We start from the raw sequence: 19,749 nt of genomic DNA, 5'->3' as shown, positions 1-19,749 counted from the left end.
GATTAGTCTAAAACACTGTCTTTGTGGTCCATGCAGTTAGTCTCTCCATGAATCTATGTATGTGAATGTGTCCTTGGGTATGATTGATTTGTTAGTGTATACAAATATGGACGCATGCACAATGTACTGGCATATTGCACTACAGAAAGCCTTCGGGCATGTGTTAAACCTTGACAGCTATGGAAAACATTTTTGAGGCTATAAACCTATTTCTGAATAGCTCCTTCCTACCTATTGTAACGAGCATTTACCAAGTTAATTCCAACCCATCCACAACCTGAGTAAAGGGTTTCCTTTGATGGGTAAGATTTGAGGAATCAGAAAGTTTTAGTCTTGGTTGCAGACATCTGAAAGCTGATATCAAATTGAGTGCAATGGATAATTTCAGTTTTAGTCAGCCAGCAGTGAGCGTGCCAAATCTCCAACAGTTCTGACATCAGCCAGCCTCTTAACACTGGTGAAACCCCTCCATGACTAACATACCATGCCTGCAGCGGCAAACACTTGATTAGCCATCCAGCAGCGCCTCAGCTTTGGAAAGGGCCCATCTAGATGGGCAGGTAAGCAAGTTAATTAATTTTAAATTGCATTTTCCCCTCACTATTAAAGTGAGACCTCAGGACCTAACTTCATCAGAATAATAGCAGAAATTTTAGGTGTTTAGCTGTCTGGCAAGTGAAGCACTTAAAGCTGTGGGAAATTGAAAGACATCTGTACTGTTTAAGTGATTTTAAATGCAAAAGGCAATTCACTTTTTGGTTTTAAAATCAAACATTATTTCTTTTTTGAATCATCAAAAGCAAGCTCGCTAAACATAAATGATTTAAAAAGAACTGCAACGTTGCTGCACAGAAGTCTTTGACTGGCATTTAGACGTTGCTTATTGAAAGGATTCAGGTGAAAGCTGATGTTTTGAGGAGCTGCGTGACCTACCTGCATGCATCAATGCCATCCGAACAGTGTGTGTTCGAGCTCTTTTTAGTGTGGAAGCTTTTTTCTCATTCGACTTTTAACAACACCAATAACGGATTGAATTTGATAGAGAAGCAAAGGGAAGTGTTAAAGTCTCATACCTCATGCTGACATCTTGGATTTTCACCTATTTAAAGTGGAGCAATGAAGTGAAATATTTTGAAACACAGAATACAGCTGCTTATTTTTACATTGCAGGCCATTCACATCAGGGACACACAACTTTACATCCCCCTTCATGGCTCATATTGTATGAATACATTTGAGGGAGCTCAGGATGGAAGTGCGTGAAAACTGTCACCCGACCAAAATTTTAAACCGAAATGTCTAAGTATCCACAGTGAAATTATGTTTAAGAGCTAACGAAAGCACTTTTTTCTCCCTCCCATACACAATAAGCATGCTGATGTTTGCAGAAACACACACACACACACACACACACACACACACACACACACACACACACACACACACACACACACACACACACACACACACACACACACACACACACACACACACACACACACACACACACACACACACACAAACATTTCTACCACCCTCCAACTAAAATAAGCCCCTATTGCCTTCGGGAACTTAAAAGAGCTAAACGCTCTCACCCTGTTAAAAATGTTTTTTTTGAATTTGTTGTGCCTTTGTAGTCGGCAAATAAAATGACTGCAGATCACTTTGTGTATTTCCCGAGTGCGTGTGGACATAAACTCCACTAAAAAAAAACATGAAACACTCAGATAACTGAAGCAGCACAAGCAGGTTTGAAAAGTTCTAGTAAAACGAGTGTTGCTTTGATGCATATTTGACTGATGAGTAGCTTTGAGTTTTCTGTAATAATACTTTTGTTCTTCTTAAAATGCATGCATCCTCTATTTCTTTTCATAAGACAAATATTAGAAAACTTTGATGTGTCCTTTCCACCATTTCTGGATTATAACACAAAGTTGAAGTTGAGGCAACACTGTTTCCAAGACATGAGGTTTTTGTTTTGTTTTGTTTTTTGTCATTTTGCTCGCACACTGTGTGCATTTTCTTATTTTTTGTAATGGGAGCTGTTTGCTGCCATCATCCTTTTTGAAGGTTTTCTGGAAAGGATAGAGAGATGAGCCACACTCTGTGATTGGCTTCACTGAACTGCTCTCCCTGATGGACTTCTAACATTGCTTTTAACAGCCGTCCATCATAAGTTTGTTCTCCCTTCATATTCTGTTTGTAGTGGACAGTGGACCTGGCTCTGTTTAGGGCCAAGCTCACTGTACTGCTCCGCTCGTCTCTGATTAGACTGCATACTCCCCGCGGTGCCTGTGATCAGTGGCCATACTCGTCTCTCTCACCATCCATCTCTTTATCCCGCCCTCCGGTTCCCTCTCTCGGAGCTCCATTGCTCTCTCTTTGTCTCTCTTTTGCTCTCTCTTTCTCTCCTCTCTCATTCCATCCATCTATCCATCTGTCCCGATCTCTCGGGAGGCCAGCCCAATTAACCTGTTTAAACAGCCATCTGAGCATCCCATCCATTCCAATGTGGATGTGTGTGAGAGAGCCAGTTTGCCGAGCCAGAAGCCCAGTGCCAGGCCTCCATCCAGCGCCCTCCCCAGTCTCCACCTCCACCTCACATCCCAATCCCCACACCTCGCCATTGTTTTCCTCCTCCTCTTTCTACTTTGGCCTCTTTCATCCACAATGAGCCTGATTGTAACAAAGATCAGTGGGATGTTCTCCCGCTAAAAGTGATTTCTTTACTGTTTTCTAGGGCAGTGTGACATCTGATGCATTCAGTGCACCATAATTTGAGCAGTTCAAATGTCTGCAGCCATAAAACTCGTCTTCCCCAAGAGATATCTACTTTCGTGACTGCAATCTGCCTATGAGCTTTTCACATTTTTTTTTCACTCGTCGGTGTTCTTTCATTCATTTTATTGTCCTTGTGATTGCCACCTCCACACACTTTCCATCCACTTATCCACCTCCCCCTTTCTGCCCTTCCCATCTCCCCCTCTCCTCTCACCTTCTCTCTGTCACTCCTCAGCTTTCTCCTTCTTCCCTGCTCTCCCCGGACTCCATCCCTTTCTCACTTCCCTTTCAACACTTGTCAGCTTCTTCCTGTCAGCCTGTCCAGAGAACACCACAAGAAGGTCACATCTCTTTTTTGGCGTTCCTCGCCTCCTTGTCCTTGTCTTGTCCGAGGGAGACGGGACTTTAATTAGAAAATGGAGAGATAAAAATACGATCTGGTTTTGGTTGTGATATCATTCAAGCAATGCACAATGCTCCATTCTGCTGGCTTCCAGACATTTGTGATGAAGAAATCATCTATTCTGTGTGGGAACACCATAGCGTGGCAGAGTTTGTAACATTTCAGGCTTTGACTGTTCACTTTCAGTCAGACTGTGGACGAATGCAGGGATAGCTGTTTGGCACACCGGGGTGTCAGTCGTATTTTCCAGATCAATGCACTCCTGAGGCTCACTGCTTTAGACCACTTGCTAATGTGCAACTCTGTACTGTCGGGCTCCATTGCTTCGTTACAGGACAGTTTTGATAATCTCTCTTATAGCACTATTGACCCAGCTGAATGAAAGAGGAGTTGTCTGTGTGTGTGTGTGCGTGCGTGCGTGCGTGCGTGCGTGCGTGCGTGCGTGCGTGCGCGTGTGTGTGTGTGTGTGTGTGTGTGTGTGTGTGTGTGTGTGTGTGTGTGTGTGTGTGTGTGTGTGTGTGTGTGTGTGTGTGTGTGTGTGTGTGTGTGTGTGTGTGTGTGTGTGTGAGATGGAGGGGTAAAATTGACACTGTCTTTTCTTTAATTGGCGCAAAAACAAGACCCTGTGGGTCCTCTATACACAGCCTGTCATTCCATTTATGTGTGCGTATTGGTGCAGATAGTTCAACTTGTCATTGTTAATACATGCAGGCAATCATAGAAAACAAATGCCAATACACACATACATACACGCGCGTGTGTGTGAATCAATTATACACTTGCAATACATATACCACTACCTCATTATTTGTTGGCTCATACATTTTAGCTTTCAGAGTTTCACTGACTGACATAAATATTGATTTTTGTTTTCTAAAAACACATTTGTTTACTCTGCTTTTCATCCTGGTGTTATGTTCCTCCTCTTGTTTGAATATTAAGGGGGAAAAAACTAAATTAAATCCTGTACTTTATTGTGTTTTAGCCTTATTAATCTTTTTTTTGTCCCTTCCAACACATTGTGAGCAGCATATGAAATCACCTGGAGAGAGATTACAGCTTTAGGTAACCTTATTTCCTGGACTGCACACAGCTTTAATAATCCATCTGTCCATTCATTATCTGTATCCAATACCGTGTGCTGGCACATATAGCAAACAAAGGACCACAGGAGCCTATTGCCATGAGGTCCTGTTACGACAAGACAGTGCTACATCACATTTTACATAACCTTTATGTAAACTCAAAATTCCCTTTTGAAAATCCAATTTACACATTATCTCTTCTGCAGTTTCTTTTTTGTGAATATTGATGCTATAATGAAGAATGATATAGGCACATATAACTACTAATATGGAACCCTATTATACTGTACTGAAAGCGCAGTCATGCATGTTTCCTTTAAAGTGGGTGAAGAGAAGATGCCCCCGCTCGATTACCCTCTCTCTCAGTGTAAAGCCTGAGTTTATAGGCCTCTCCCAGCCATCACCGCAATACTGCTGCACTGTTGGCTGTGTGCCTAGCTCATAGAGCGAGGAGACAATAATTGGAGGACAGTGAGAGAGGGGGTAACAGACCACCTGCTGCTTGTGCTTTTTTTTTCCCTGGGTGTTCGAATGTTTCACAAAGACAGGCACTTAGAAATACAATAAAGAAAGCTTTGAGTTTGATTTTTGACTTCTTTTTTATTGCTAATGCATTCAGGCAGCCTTCCAGAATTCTATTTACACCGACACATGTTTGCCAACTGGTGTGTTTGTTTTTTGTCGCCCCTGTCTTCCAAATCTAATCTTTGAAAATCTGTAAAATAAGGGTGGAGATGAAATGTGACGGGATTAGACAAAAGAGGAAAACGAATGAGACAAACAGAAAATAGCAGACAAGGTTTGTTTGGGGTAGGGTGTGTTCAGCAATACCAGGAGAGGGATAGTCTGATGAAGAGCATACTCTTTTCTGCCCCCCGCGTTAATGTAATCAATCTCTTATGTCCTGTCTGCTTTTGTCAAGACCGGGATGCTTGTGGAGCGCCTGCTACAGTCAGTAGACGGGGTGTTGTTGAAGAGCTGTCCCCTCAGACTGAGCTGTGGAGTGGCTGTCTGTACAGCTGGCCTTAGTTGGGGGGGGGGGGGGGGGGGGGGGGGGGGGGGGTTGATCGCAGATGCACGGGACGAAAGTCCAGATTTACTCACAGTTTACTTCCTGTAATAGAAACCTTGTTTCAGCTCTTTTGGAGGTGTTTTAGAAGAGAGAAAGAGAGAGAGTGTGAAAAGGTGCAGCGAGTTATGACCTTCGGTTCAGGGCTCTGTACGATGCGTTGTTGAGACGCTGTAATCCCTGAGCAGGCAAGCTACAGGTGCTAGGAGAGGAAGAGGTTGAGGCTCATCTTCTCCTCGACTGCTTCAGTTTCATAAGAGGCGAGACACAGCCTTGTACCAGTTCACAATGCCAGAAGCGCGGCAGAAAATGAACAGCACAAACCGTAAACGGCTCTCTGTGCTAATGGTCCCATAATTACATTTGGTCTATATTAACTGTTCCTAGACAATAGTTTGTGTTTGATATTAGTTACCTCTGGTTAATATTTGGTGCCTAATTGGTAAAACTAAATTACACTTCTAATCAGCTTCAAGGAAGGTTGTTTTTCTCCGTGGGTGGTGGAGTGTAGTGAGTGCTAACTGAAGAGCAAAGATTAGCCTAATATTTTTTATTTATGAATGCAACAAGCATCGCATGGTAATCAGGTCAAATGTTAAGTTTCTTCCAGCATATTTACACTGCATTTCAAAATGGGAACTAATGCTTCTGCGGAATTAAGCTTTGAAACATTTATTGCAGCTGTTTTGATCTGAAGAAATGGATGTGTTATGTAACAAAGTGGGACAGCAATTAAAGAAAGATATGGAAAACAAGAAATTCATAGAAAGTGAAAGACAGTCATAATAACAAACATGATTTTTTTTTTGGCGCTTTTATCTGTATATCCCTGATCTCACCATGACGAAGAATTGTGGAAAGAGGACGATGGGACAGTTTGGCCTTCAGTTTCAACACTAAAAGCATAGTATGCGTCTCTACTGAAAAGCATAGTACTGCTAAGTGTTACAGCACAATTATTTGGTTTTGAATGTGAGTGGAATCATCAAAAACAGCTATGTCTTGTTAAAAAAGAACAGTTGTAATGACGGTTTTACTTATATCATTACTCAATCTCGATCATCCTCGCAGATAGTTGCCAAACATCCCGCTTGTTCAACCTTTGTAATAAATTCAATTACAAGCTTAAAGACCTATTCTTTAATCTCTCTCCATCAAGTGGCACTTTCCCACACTGCAGAGAACAATTATCAAAAGTCTAATCCTTGTGATGGTTTGACCTTATAGCTAATGGAGAAAGAATGGTAAGGTGTGCCTGTGTCAGTGGAGTGTTGGTGATACAATAAATCTTGAGGGTAGTCACTTTTCACTTGCCTTCACCTCATACAGTGGAGATACTCTGTGTGTGTATCTGCGCGCTCTTGTTTTAATCACTCGGTGTGGTCTGAAACATGAGAGCGTACTACACTTGTGAGGTCTGACCTACCTGTGAGAAAAATGCCGGACCCCAACAAAGTATAAATACCCTTATATAAATGTGTGTCAACATGCATAGCAGTCTGAGTAATCATGTCTGTTAGTTATTACAGTTGTATTCCTTCTTGCAGTGGTTAATGTCTGGAGTTTTCCTCTGTGCTTTGTTGATTACCACATTTAAAATGTCCTTAATTCTTTGTTTTTCTGCAGTGAAGTTTGATGACTGCATGGGGAAAGAAGCGGTGGTTTTCCAAAGCAGTGACCCAAACTTCAGCGTGCAGACAGATGGATCCATCTTCGCCATAAGAGAGGGAGCCAGCTTGGATGAACCGGTCCAGTTTAAACTCACAGCGAGTGGTCCACACACACATGTCTGGGAGACAATGGTCCAACTGGCGCTGATTGACCTACCGTTACCCCGGCAAAATGAAAATGAGGTGAGTTACACACTTCCAGAGCACAAGTACAGATACAGAAATATCACGCCTCAAATTTCAATTATCGTCCCAGAGTTTCTCCGTGCTATCACGTTTTCTCCAGTGGTCTGGTGAGAGTAACAGCCAAAAATCAGGTCAGTGCTCCTTGGGGTTTTAGAGAAAGAGTGGGAGAGGGGGTTGGGGATTGGAGCAGGAAGTTGCAGTAGCACACGGTTAAAAGTGATAGAATCAGTCGGCCACAGGGGGAAGAGTACGATTCCCCTTAGCCTTAAGCTGTTATTGGAAAACATCATGTGCCTTGGACACCGCAGGGGGCTTTGGCTTCAGTCAGAAGTCAAGCAAAGACTGAGCAGCCGGAACTCAGCTGTCAACCCAAAGCCAGATTTGATCTTCAGCGTAAACACGGGTATTAATCACGTGTGGTAATTAAAACACAAATGAGTCAGGTGTGGTTTAGTTCATTCTTTTTTCTTTTTTTTTAGTTCCTTCGAATTGACTAGAATAATTTTATGTTGAGATATAGTTTCATATTTTCACACGAAGATGTCACACAAAAGAACACATTTCATGACAAGGATCCAGTTAATGTTGGCAGGCAAAGTCAGTTTTAGGTACGAAGAGCTCGAGCACTTCCCAAATATATAAAAAACAACCACACAACATTTTAATGAACGTCTTGAACAATATTGCAAAAAGAGTAAAAGTCATTGTGATGTGAACGTTAATTATACTAACAATCTATGTCAGGAATAGTTGTTGCATAGTTGCCCCGCTTTGTATTTAAATGGTAGACATGAAGACTTTGCTCATGCTGGGAGAACATGCAAACTCCACACAGAAAGGTCCAACTCATTCAAAAAAATTGTTACATTCAAAACAACTTGAAAATAAAGTTTTGAGATGTGTTTTCTTTGTTTTCCACAGATAGTAAAAAAAAATCTGTCAAAGAATTAGACACAAGCATATGATCAGACATCATCAGCCAGCGTAGCCTCCATGCGAGTGGGTGTTGGAGTCAGTTTGTGTTGTTTTAGTTCTCAATATTTGGCCTTTATTTACACTTTTTTCAGAACAGAGGCGGGTTTCAGATGATTTCCTGGACTTCATGCTGGGAGTGGTAAAGGTGAAATTACTGGATATTTTTAAATCATTCTCATCAGCGTCAGCTATGATGGAGATCCTGAGGAGCTGTGGAGAGACAGATGGGCATTAAACAAGCTAGACATGAGCAGAGGTCATAAATATGCTACAAGTTGTAGCAAACATGCATCCGAGCACCAAGAGGAGGCAGGGCTCTGAAACAAAATGTGATGTTTCATTATGGAAATGGTGCTTTGTGGCGTGCTCTGTTGAATAATAACTTCCAGATGTCTGGGTAGCCAGGGGCTGGCTGATATCAAAGCATGCAGGGTTTTGGGGAGTCAGTGGCATGGAGGGGAAGAGCTGGGACCACCGCCAGCTGGCTTAGGCTGATGGCACCAGGGCTGAGGTGGTAGGGGGTGGAGGGGAGGGTGCATCCATTTCACACTCAGTGACTCCTGTTCACATAGCATCAGTGTGCGTAAGAGCGTGTGTCTGGTATGTGAGAATGTTATTTTATTGTGAAAGATTATGTTGGATCAAGTCTGAATTATGGTAATTTTGCATAACATTCTCACTCCTGTGTATGGTATGTGTGTGGTAGGATCTTTGTTTAGGATATAAAGTCTTATGTTGGACGCGTAGAGGTTTAATCAGTGTGCGGTTGCATGCCAAAAATATGTGCTTCCTCTGTGTTGGATCAAAAGAGAAAGGAAGAAAAATTTCTACCTTTGAATCTGTGAAAGCCATGAAGCTTTTGTTAAAAAAAAATGCTGATATCTAACTGTGGTTTGCTTCAGCTTATACTGAATCTTTCATAATAGCTTCAATAAGTGCACAGACATCTCTGCTTGACTTGCTTTTTAATCAGTTTCATCACTTTGCTGTACTTTTTTTTTCTTTTGTAAGAAATAGCGGGTCTGAGCTGTAGGGTTTGATCAGAATTACACCATAGCCGAAGAAAAGTCCACTTAAGCCTTTTGCAGCGGTGATGGGCACAATTCTTACCCTATCTCTGTCTCATTTTGTTTTCTCTCGCTCTCTCTCTCTCTCTCTCTCTCTCTCTCTCTCTCCTCCAGGGGAACTCACTAGTACCTGTTAGCATGTGTAGATAAAAGGATCTAGAGCATGAGTTATTTAGGCTGGGGGGGGGGGGGGGGGGGGGGGGGGTCACATCTGCTTCTGACAACCCCTCCTCTTCATTCTCCTCATCTTCATCCCCCTCAATCCATCCCAAACATGTCTCGTTCCACCTCTTCCTCCCCTCACCGCACTGGTGGGATGTGGGGCAGCCATCCCCTGCAGTCAACCCCACTAAACCCTCCGCTCTCTGAAGAAGAAGAATACATTTGTCCGGACTCTAGCTCACATCTGTCTCATCCAGCTCTGCTGACAAACCCTGTTTGTGCACACAGGCATGTTGCGCTTGGCAGAGGTTACTCTCCTGAATATGGACCGAGTGCAGAGGGATGATGTGCATGTTTCAATGAACTTGTTCCTCCGCACAGCAAACATGAAATATGTCAACATGTGTTTGGAGGGCTGGTCTGTCTCTTGTAGCGACTGCTAACACTGTAGCAACGTCCTGGGCCACAAACATGAGAGCCAGATGCTTAGGAGTGTGATCAGGACTTTTGTCTGTTCCAAGGGTTATAGCTCCCCTGGAGGCCAGAACAGGAAATGGAAATGCTTCTACACTGCAGCTTCTTCCTCGAAACAAGTCACATTTATACATATATTATACAGAGATTTCCAAACCTTTTGCATAGATCCATAGTGTATACATCTGTTTTTAAAATGATGGCTACCTTATAATATTTTATTCTGTACTGTTTTCTTTTGATTTTGTGTCTATGATGAATTTCCACATCAGCACATATACCTGTATATCCCTCCATGTGTTATGAGTCAATCTGATAAATATTCAATTAACGTCACAGAGAGCAATAGTACTACTATCTAGGTCTGATTTCAATATTTTCATTTGGTGACATAGTTTCACTCATCATATTAAGTTATATATCTAAATCAAGTATATTTTAAAGCACTGAAGTTAATGGTTTTACATAATGAAGATTTTCATATTGAAATTACTGGCAAGAGTGTATGTAGCAACTTTACACTTTAGTTATTAGAATTTGTTTTATTTCCTTTCCTTTGATGATCCTTTGAACATTAGGGGGTCAAACTGACCAATTTATTGATCCACCCCATCATTGTTCATTGCTCAGTCAATCAAAACTGATATCAGCAGAAAGGCGGAGTACATCAACATTCACCAACACACACATTCACTCCTACACTAGTTACATGTTTATTTTTTTTTCATTTTGCTGGGCTTCATCAAGTTTACTGGGTCAGTATGACCATGAATACTTGTGTTGTTTCTCAAATGTGAACATATTACAGAGTTTGGTAAGGAGGCTGAGTCCCAGCTGTACTGATTTCGCATGTTTTGGGTTGTTTTTTTGTGCAAAGACTCGTATACCCATTTGATTCTCTCGGCCCTAGACAGCACACAATGTTTATAACAAATTAGTGAACACAGTGGAGCATCTAGCAGAGAAGCCAGATAACCATGAGAAGGTGGTAAGGACCTGGGCCATTGGGAGAAATATCTAATTGCGATTTTTCTTACAAATATTGCAATTTTATTCATTTCTAAGTTTACTTGTTGACCTTGAATACATAGCTGTATGTCTTCTCTCCTGCAAATTGCAAGGTTCTTGCTGCACTCACAGTTATTTTTAAATTGCTTTAAATAACATTGTTTTCTAGGTTTTCTAACGTTTAAATGGACTGCACTAGTAGCTGCATCACTTTTCTTGTATGCAACAGATAGTTATGCATTTATATAGTTTTCCACATTGCTCTACGAGAGCATTTTCACTTTTAACGTATTTCCTACGCTGGTCATTTGGTCTGCGGTCAACCACGGTTGTTCTCCCACTGCATTCATCCAACAGTCTGAGTCCATTGGTGATGTTTTTTTTGTTTTTTGTTTAGTTTTATAAATTCAGATACAAATTATGTTGTGTCTTGTGCCTTGAATCTGATACTCTCAAATTATTGATTTAATTCTTTGGAATTAACTGGCCTGGCTCTGCAGATGTCATTATTATTATTCATGCAGCTCTCCAGCTTGTTTGTTGTTGGTGGGTGGATACGCATGTTATCGGGCTATGGCGGATGATTATTTTGCAACACAGAGCAGCCGCTGTATTTACATAGGGGAGTGGTGGTTGTGGGAGGACGGGAATTTATTTTTTTATTTTTTTAAACAGTAACCTTTGCAATCATTAAATCGCAACATTTAATACTGTAATTTGACTTTGTATTTGATTCATTACCAAGTAAGGACTACAAGACTTGAATAAGAAGAGAATAGACATTGAGTGTGTGTGTCTACAATGGCTCTTTTATATTTATTTTTATTTATATTTGATTTGTTATCTCTAAACTTTTGCAGACCCACGCCCACAGAAATGGTAAGAGTTGCCATCAAGGAGCTCAGTCCCATTGGAAGAAAGTTATGGTCTAGGATTGTGTACAATTTTAAGTGAAGTTCAACCCATGTACAGGAAAGAAGTGAATTGCCAATATTCAAATTAGAAGAGGATGAGATCTACTGCTTCGCATCCATTCGCAAACTTGTTAGAGGTGAACTCAAAGGGCAGTCAGAGGTCAGTGTTGTTTACACCTTAGTGCCTGCCGTCTTTTACATTCTCTTAATGCAGGCTTACAGCCTCACTTTTGGCATTTCAGAGATTTCAGCGGACACATTTGCAGATTTACAGAGCAAAGATTTGTCTGTTGGTTCCAGGTGGAGCAGAAATTTCTGTCTTTCTTTGAACTTGATGTCAAAATATAATCTCTCGCTGCATTCCTTTACTTTTAACAACCTCTTCTTTTGCACCGTTACTTTGTGGAAAATGTCTTGAACGTAGCGCTTGGTTGATGAAACTGAACATGACACCTCAGCCCCAGACCCTCTACACCCCCCAACCACCACCACCTCCACCACCACCCACCCACACACACACACACACACCATATGCCAGGTTGCTTGACACATTTTCTTTAAAGCAGCCTTAAAAGCTTTTTTTTTTTGTCTTGGGTGTCCGTCTAATGAAGTCAGCCTTGAAAGCATTGTTTCCACTGGCAGATACAAGCCAACTCTCTGAGGGACCTTGACCAGGGAAGAACAAACAGAGAGAGAGACAAAAAGAAAACACTTTTTATAGACCACATCGTACAGGACCTTCAACTTTCAATATGTGCCAGAAGCCATTGCCACCTTCCAACACTGTAGCTTGCTCCTGCGTTGTATTTTATTTTTATACCCAAATGTCAACTGCTGTGAAAGAACTGTGAGGCCATTGCTCAGAAGTAATATAAAATGAAAAAGTGGGAAAGGTATTAAACAAACCATCCTCTCTCTATGTAAATGTATGGTGATTGAACATCTTGTTTGAGAATTTTTCTTATATTCTGACAGGAATGTTCTTTCACATGCACACATATAGGCGTTGACTCACATAAACATAGGTATGCATTGCCGGTTACTTTTATGTAATTGAACTCATTAAATAATGCTTAGCTAGGCGTTACCAGCTATTTATCCCAGGAGATTTATAAACGACAAGATCATTTAAAATGTGTTCAGAATGGAGCACACTCTCAGAAAGGTACACAGATATAATTTTGAATTGCCTTAATGGTTGTGCAATAATAACAAAAGAAATATACCTTTGGTTGCTACTTGTGGCTACTTTTGATGTTGGAACATTTATTTCCACTGTCATTGATTTGAAAATAAATACATGGAAAGAACAGCTGCTGTCTTAGAGAGTACTGCACTATATTATAAAGTATATAGCAGCTATTCCCAATCTACAGGATACCACTAAGTCCCACTTGAAAATTATGTAATTTTCTCCAGCCCAGCCAACAAAAATATCCACAAGCCGATCAATAGATAAATTTTTCTGACGAAGAAAAAAGATATTTCCCAAAAACGGAAAAAATTCAATATAGAAATGGACTAATGGTAAAAAGTGCATATTAATAGATGTAGAAAAATAACTTGCTAGATCTTTCAACAGAATCATTCTTACAATTCGTTACAGCTGAGACATTGATTTCATTTTATAGTCACAAAAATCACTTATATGGTCAACGTTCCAGCATTTGTCTCCCACTCATACATGCATAAGTAGTGTGTTTTAAGGTAATTGGGGGGCAGGCTTCCAATGGGAAATGCGCTTCAAGAGGTGAACTGATATAACTATATTTTTATAACTTTTTAATTGAAATATGTATCTGTATATACTTTTACCAAACTCAATTCAAACGTTCAATACTTACTTTTGTAAACTCTTTGTAAATTACCTCTGACGGCCCACCTTCAGCAGCCTTCAAGGCTTATCAGTGGGCCGCTCAATATCTGATTTCTCTTGTTCAAATATTTAGCTTTGCTGGCATAGAAAGTAATCTTCAGCTTCTGGAATCAAAATGTGGTCTCCTGTTGCCGATGATGGTTGATTATGCAAAATTTACAGCAGATTTATGAATCAATACCAAAGGTTATCTAACAGCTAACCCTAACTTAGCTCTTCACAATAGCACACTAGATAGCCAGCAGAAATGATTGTTGACTGAATTAAAATCCCCTTCACTGTGGAGACGCTGGAGAATGATAAACACAGCATTTGTTGGGGTCCGGCGGTGTTTGGCAGGTGAAAGGTTTGTGCAGCTTTTTTTTTTTTCCTTCTGGTGCATCATCAGCCTAACACTGTCCAGTACTTGAGGAATCACTGTTATTGAGACAAGCTGTCAGAACCCACTGACCAGGAGGAAAGACAGAGAAAAACAATAACAATGCGAGAAGACTGCTTCAGGAAGCGGGGCAGCGATGGATCACCCAAGGGAGTGTGATTGAGACAGAGCGTGCCAGTGATGCACAGCTTCAGCAATGATGTTCTTGACATGTTGTTATCGGCCTGCAAACCTTAGATAGTGTTTTTAAAGTAGTATTAGAACAACTTTGTGGAGAGTCACTTTAATTAAACCTTCAGATCACAAGACAGTGGTATGTAGACAGTGGTATGTTGCGTAACATTGGCTTCTAAATGTGCACTTGACAGTCAAGAAAAAAAAAAGCTTTATTACTGTACTTTCATACAACGTTTGGCTCTTTCTGTGCCAGCTTTGTAATTGTGTCTTGTGTTTTGCAATATTCCCACATAAGGACATTAATCCAAAGAGGTGATACGCTCCATAGCGTCAGTGTTTGATGTAGCTGCTCTGACTCATGGATGAGTTAATGTTCACGAGGAGATTGAAAATGGGCTCCTTTCAAGTTCCTTATTTGAGCATCTTTCAAAAAGACAGGTTTGTGGTGGTCATTTCTCTCTGTGTGTGTGTGCGTGCGTGCGTGCGTGCGTGCGTGAGAGAGAGGGAGGGAGGGAGGACTGCGATGGGAACATACTGTATGATTGAAGTGTGTGTGAGACTCAGCTGTCATTGTCTGCTGAAAGCGCCTGTAAATCTAACCTCAGACATGCTCACTGTTAATAGACTTTTTACACCGGATATAAATGACAAGGTCTGCAGTTTATGGGCTCTTTCACATATATGCACATAAATGCACACACACACACACACACACACACACACACACACACACACACACACACAATTTTAAGAAATGAACATTTTCTTGCTTGAAGCAGTTATATGTGGCACAAATTAGTCCTCTTATAAGACACTAAAGGCATCTATTGTATATTGATTTGTTGTGCAAATTGTTCACAGGGAAGTCAACAAGGTGCTCTGTGGTTATTTTGGAATTATCACAAATAATTCATTTTCAACCTCACATGACCAAGCAAAGTGATAAAAGAATGCATGTACATTGTATAATGGCATTGTTAATGTGTGGTTCACTCGTTGTAGTTTGAAACCTTCATTAGATGAGGTGATAATTTGCTTGGGTGTCGTGGTGTGGTGGTTAGCACTACTCACAGTAGGAACAAACCAAGTTGGATTCCAGGCTTGGACATGGGTGTAAATGCAAATGTTATAGAAAATGGACAGATCAATGTAGAATTCATTACAGTATTCCAAAAAGAGATATTGGAACCAATTTAAGAGCACACACAATCAGGCAAATCTAAACTGTGATGCTCGGCACAAAAAAATTCAGTCTTTTGATGAGTCAAACCAGTTATGTGTCACATGCTTACACTGTCTTCCTGCTGCATTTTGTACCGAGTCTATTGTATTATTCTGTCAGCATAGTGGAAGGAAGGAGGTGTGTGACATCTCTCTGCTGCCAATTTCTTTTTTCTTCAGTCACATGTCAAAAAGACTTGCTGCTAGTTAACAAGTGAATCAGTGATTCAACGACTTATCGGACAATGGATAAATGAGGGGTGTTTGTATGTGTGAGAGATTGGGTCCATTAGGTGTTTCTCATCCAAAAGTACAGAATGTATATTTCACACTTTCTATATTAACCTTAACAGAAGAACTGTGGGTCATACAATTTCAAGGGTAATTCCTATATGCATGTTTTTACAATGAACACTTAGGTTATCAATTAATGTAACAAAAAACAAATGAAACAAATTACAATCAATGCACGGTTTTCAAATGGTTAACAGTATAAGTATTAGGAAACTTTCCAAAAAATTCTAAGGTTTGGCTTTAATCACACATTTTCAGACAACCTGATGACATCTGAGATTGTTTGCGGCCTGAAATCCTACAAACTAAAAACTAAAATTCAAAGGTGACTTAATTTTTGCTAATAGGAGCAACCAGATTGTTTGCAATTATTTTAGTTCAATCTATTTTCTCAAGTTGTTTATTTCCAGTGTTAATTTATCAGTATTACTTTCTATTTTTTGTCATCTGTTATTACTGTTACATGCTCGTTATCCAATTAGGTTTCTTATTTTTCCCTGCGAAGCAATTAGTAAAAAATATTTTTTAAGCTGCTACATAATATTGTTATCAATTAGATATATTGTTCATATATTTGTCATTTGTCCATAAGCTGATGATAATGAAGGATTTCTTTTGTTCTTTTAACCAGAAAACAAAGTGATTATTGACTAAAGCAACCACAGAAAGAACGGCAATGTTACACGAAAGTGGCGAGCTGGACAAGTAAACAAAACAGACCACTTGACAATGCCAAGTGGTTTGTTTTTTATAGTAAGCGAATGGCTTAAAGTCTGAAAAGCTCTTGACACTTCACTATAACTTAACTGCTGAAAGAGTCAAAGATTGCAAAAATAAGAGCTGCTTAACTGATAAAGTCCAGGATGTCTTTTAAAAACTGTCATTCACTGGTATCATGACTACTTCCCTGAAGACAGACTTTTGTCTTCTCTACAGGTCACAGAAGAAGAGGGTAAAGCCTCAGAGAGAAAAGTGAAGAAGGAGACCTTCCAGGCACCCCCTACTGTCATCAGGTTCTCAGGGTCGCGAGTCAACGGCACAAAAGGTCTACGTCGGCAGAAGAGGGACTGGGTGATCCCACCAATCAATGTGGCGGAAAATTCTCGAGGACCATTCCCCCAGATGCTCGTCAGCGTAAGTGACAGTTTTGATTGGTTGCACTGCTGAATTTGCAGCGTTGATTCCGCGAGGACCCTTCAGAGCGAGCAGTGATTAAGAGCGTGTAACGCACGGAGAGAAAGAAATGAATTGTATTTTGCATAACTCGTTTGTCCCCATGCATTCTTAGAGATGGGGATGTTGTGTTCCCCTGATCTAATTAGAACCTAGAAATACTAGAAGGTGTTTAAACAGCCCCGAATGACCCCGTGAAGTTTTCCCTTCGGACACTGAGCAGGTTCCAGAACAGCTCAGCAGTAAAAGTCTCCCAGAGTTGTGAGGTCTGCTGGGTTCACAGTGAAACGAATGATTATTTCTTCCCTTTCATGCATCCTTCCATTTTTTTTTTACAGGGCATTTCAAATAGGTTGCTTTAAGTTCACCACTATTTTTATACCTCCTTTTATAACAATAGAATTTGTCACAGAATCTTTCTTGAAGCCATAAATCTGGGCCTCCCGTGAGATGCACGGAGAAAGAATGAAGTGTTGCCGTTCTGGAGCTCTGTTGGTTTCATTCGCTCAGCTTCAATAAAGACATGCTGGTTTAGAAGTTGAACGAATCAGACGTAACAACATTGACCTGATCATTGCCATATCCTGCATATGTATTAGTGCAAGTTGTTCCAAGAACCTTGGATGTATGCAAATTATCGCCTCTACAAACGAGAATGGAAAAAGGAAATTACTGCAATTTTTATTTTTTTTATTTGTGCAAAACATTGACTTTTGATTAGTGTAATATATGAGCAGTGCATGCTGGTAGTTGGAGGTCAAGCCTGTACACCTGTGGAAGGACAAAAATCATGAATAAATAGGAGTTTGTATAACTGTTTTGAGGGCGCAAAGGTTCGGGATGCAGAGTGCTTAAAATTCAGAGATACTGTCACAAAAGGCTGCGTTGGCTTGTCTCTCTCATGGCAAAGCTCTACATCCGAAGCTGTGGTGTGCACAGTAATTCATCAAAAAAGCATTCCAGGACTCTGCTTCTCTTTCTTTCTTGCACTCTTTATCTAGAATATCTAGCCATCAGCTTTTCCTCGCTGTTTACAAAACTCGCACAGTTTATCTCTTTTGGGTTTTAAATTGTGCAAAAGAAGCCTTTTTCCCCCTTTTGTTTCTCCTCTTTGTTTTTCAACCAGGTTTCATCCAATCCCCAGGGAAAAGCCTGCAGAGCTACTTGAAGGAAACTTTTTATCCTCCTTTTTTTGGGTGGGGGGGGTGGTTCCTCGTGAAATAAAAACATCAAGTCAAGGAAGGGAGAGTTTATAAGTCTCTGTTTTGGAGTTGGAGTGCCTCTACAGCTGGAGTGTGTCCCATCAGCCTGGCACTGGGCGCCATTCTCATCTGAGCCTGCTGAGCTCAGTTGAGCTACACCAGCAATAAACTGGCTGCATAGTCCTGCTATTTTCATGAGCTGGTCAGAACCACAGGGAAACTGAAGCAATGGAGCCGGTAGGAAGGGAGAGGGTATCAAAGGAACATTTGGAAGTATAGCGTGCAGCCAAACACAATCCACTTTGTGCAGTAAATAAGTCCGTCAGGGCCTGGTGGATCGCTGCGAGTTGAGCGTTCAGATGAGAAGAGAAGTGATGCGTCTTGATGCCTCCGTTGAGCTCTCAGCCTCCCGTCTTTCTCTTTAATGATGACTGGAGGGCAGACAAGGCCATACTGAGAAGCAGTGATTTTAACAAGGAGACAGGGGTGGATGGCACGGGGGTGATTTTGGCATTGTTATTGTTTGTGTGTTTAGTCCATTTATTGAGTCTTTGTGCAACTGTTTCCTTTCCCATTAGTGAAAAAAAAAACCAAATGACTGAAAACAGCTGAATAAAATCCAAACAAATTCACATGTTTATACTTCAATATCATCAAATGACAGAAGACTAAGGCTTTCTTTCGTTTTAATATTTAATATGTTAATATTGGTTATAATTTCTTTATGAAATGTGTTACAGAGCAGAGCTTGCAGTCTGTGTGACTCCCTCTAGTAGTGCCATTACTCAGTGCTCTGTGTGCTGTGGCTGTGTGATGCTTCTGCTAATGGCCTGTGAAGTTAGTCTCTTTCCTAATGGGCTGTTCTGTCATCCTACACTGCGCTGAGTGACGCGCGGACGGCGGCCTTCCCCGCCATCTCACCGCTTTTCTCCCCGCCCTGGCCAGGTTGCCAGCAGTCGGACAGGTGGGGTGACAGCAGCCCTCACCTGCATCTCCGCAGGCCTGTACGACTGTCACCTTGATCAGGCTAGCATGAGATCGGGCAGGTGTCAGGACGGAAGCCCGACTGACCAGCCTTGGCGCTCCGAGCCTGACATGGCTCGAGGGAAATGTTGACTGCTTGGGTAAAGTCTTGGCAGAACTGTACTACCGCCCGCTTCCAAAGACAAGGCTGTGTCAGAGCTCGCCGAGATGTTATTGACTGCATTTTATTAATAGCCGTGCTGAAATAATTGCCTCAGAACTCCACACTCTTCCACTGTACATCAAGATGCTGTGCGCATGCATATCTCTGTAGCTTAATATTAGACCTTATTATCCTCTCCTGTCACAGACTCGTGAACGTAGACACTCGGTCTTTGCGGGTAATGGACAGGAGTGCTGCACTTCTTTGCTTCTGATGGGTACAAGTGCTGAACAGTTCTCAACTGTGTTGTCACGAGTTGTAAGGCTGAATGTAGTCTGTGTGTCCTTTCTGACAACAGATGTGTATGAGTGTGGATGAGCACATTTTATTCCCACAAATCCAAAAGGAGTCGTGTCAGAAAAGTCATAAAAGCTCAACCACATTCCAGAGAAAACAAAGATAGGAAGACATTCCGAAAAGCCATAACGAAGAGAGAGCCACGTCATT

At 41.2% G+C, this 19,749-nt stretch overlaps 1 protein-coding gene across 1 annotated transcript in view; it reads left to right on the top strand.

Annotated features, from left to right (window-relative positions):
* Positions 1-19,749, top strand: part of LOC308129865 (cadherin-4-like) — a gene marked incomplete at its 5' end in the record, with an annotated part of 228,922 nt that overhangs the window by 147,749 nt on the left and 61,424 nt on the right. The window contains 2 exons of the mRNA XM_080495974.1: positions 6,965-7,191; positions 16,678-16,875. Coding sequence (XP_080352100.1) covers positions 6,965-7,191; positions 16,678-16,875 — 425 coding nt within the window. The remainder of the gene's footprint in view (positions 1-6,964; positions 7,192-16,677; positions 16,876-19,749) is intronic.

The sequence above is a fragment of the Blennius ocellaris genome (assembly GCF_963422515.1).
Source record: "Blennius ocellaris genome assembly, chromosome: 5".
Lineage (NCBI taxonomy): Eukaryota > Metazoa > Chordata > Actinopteri > Blenniiformes > Blenniidae > Blennius > Blennius ocellaris.
Note: the sequence above shows the minus strand (reverse complement) of the source record. Positions and strands in the feature narration are given on the sequence as shown.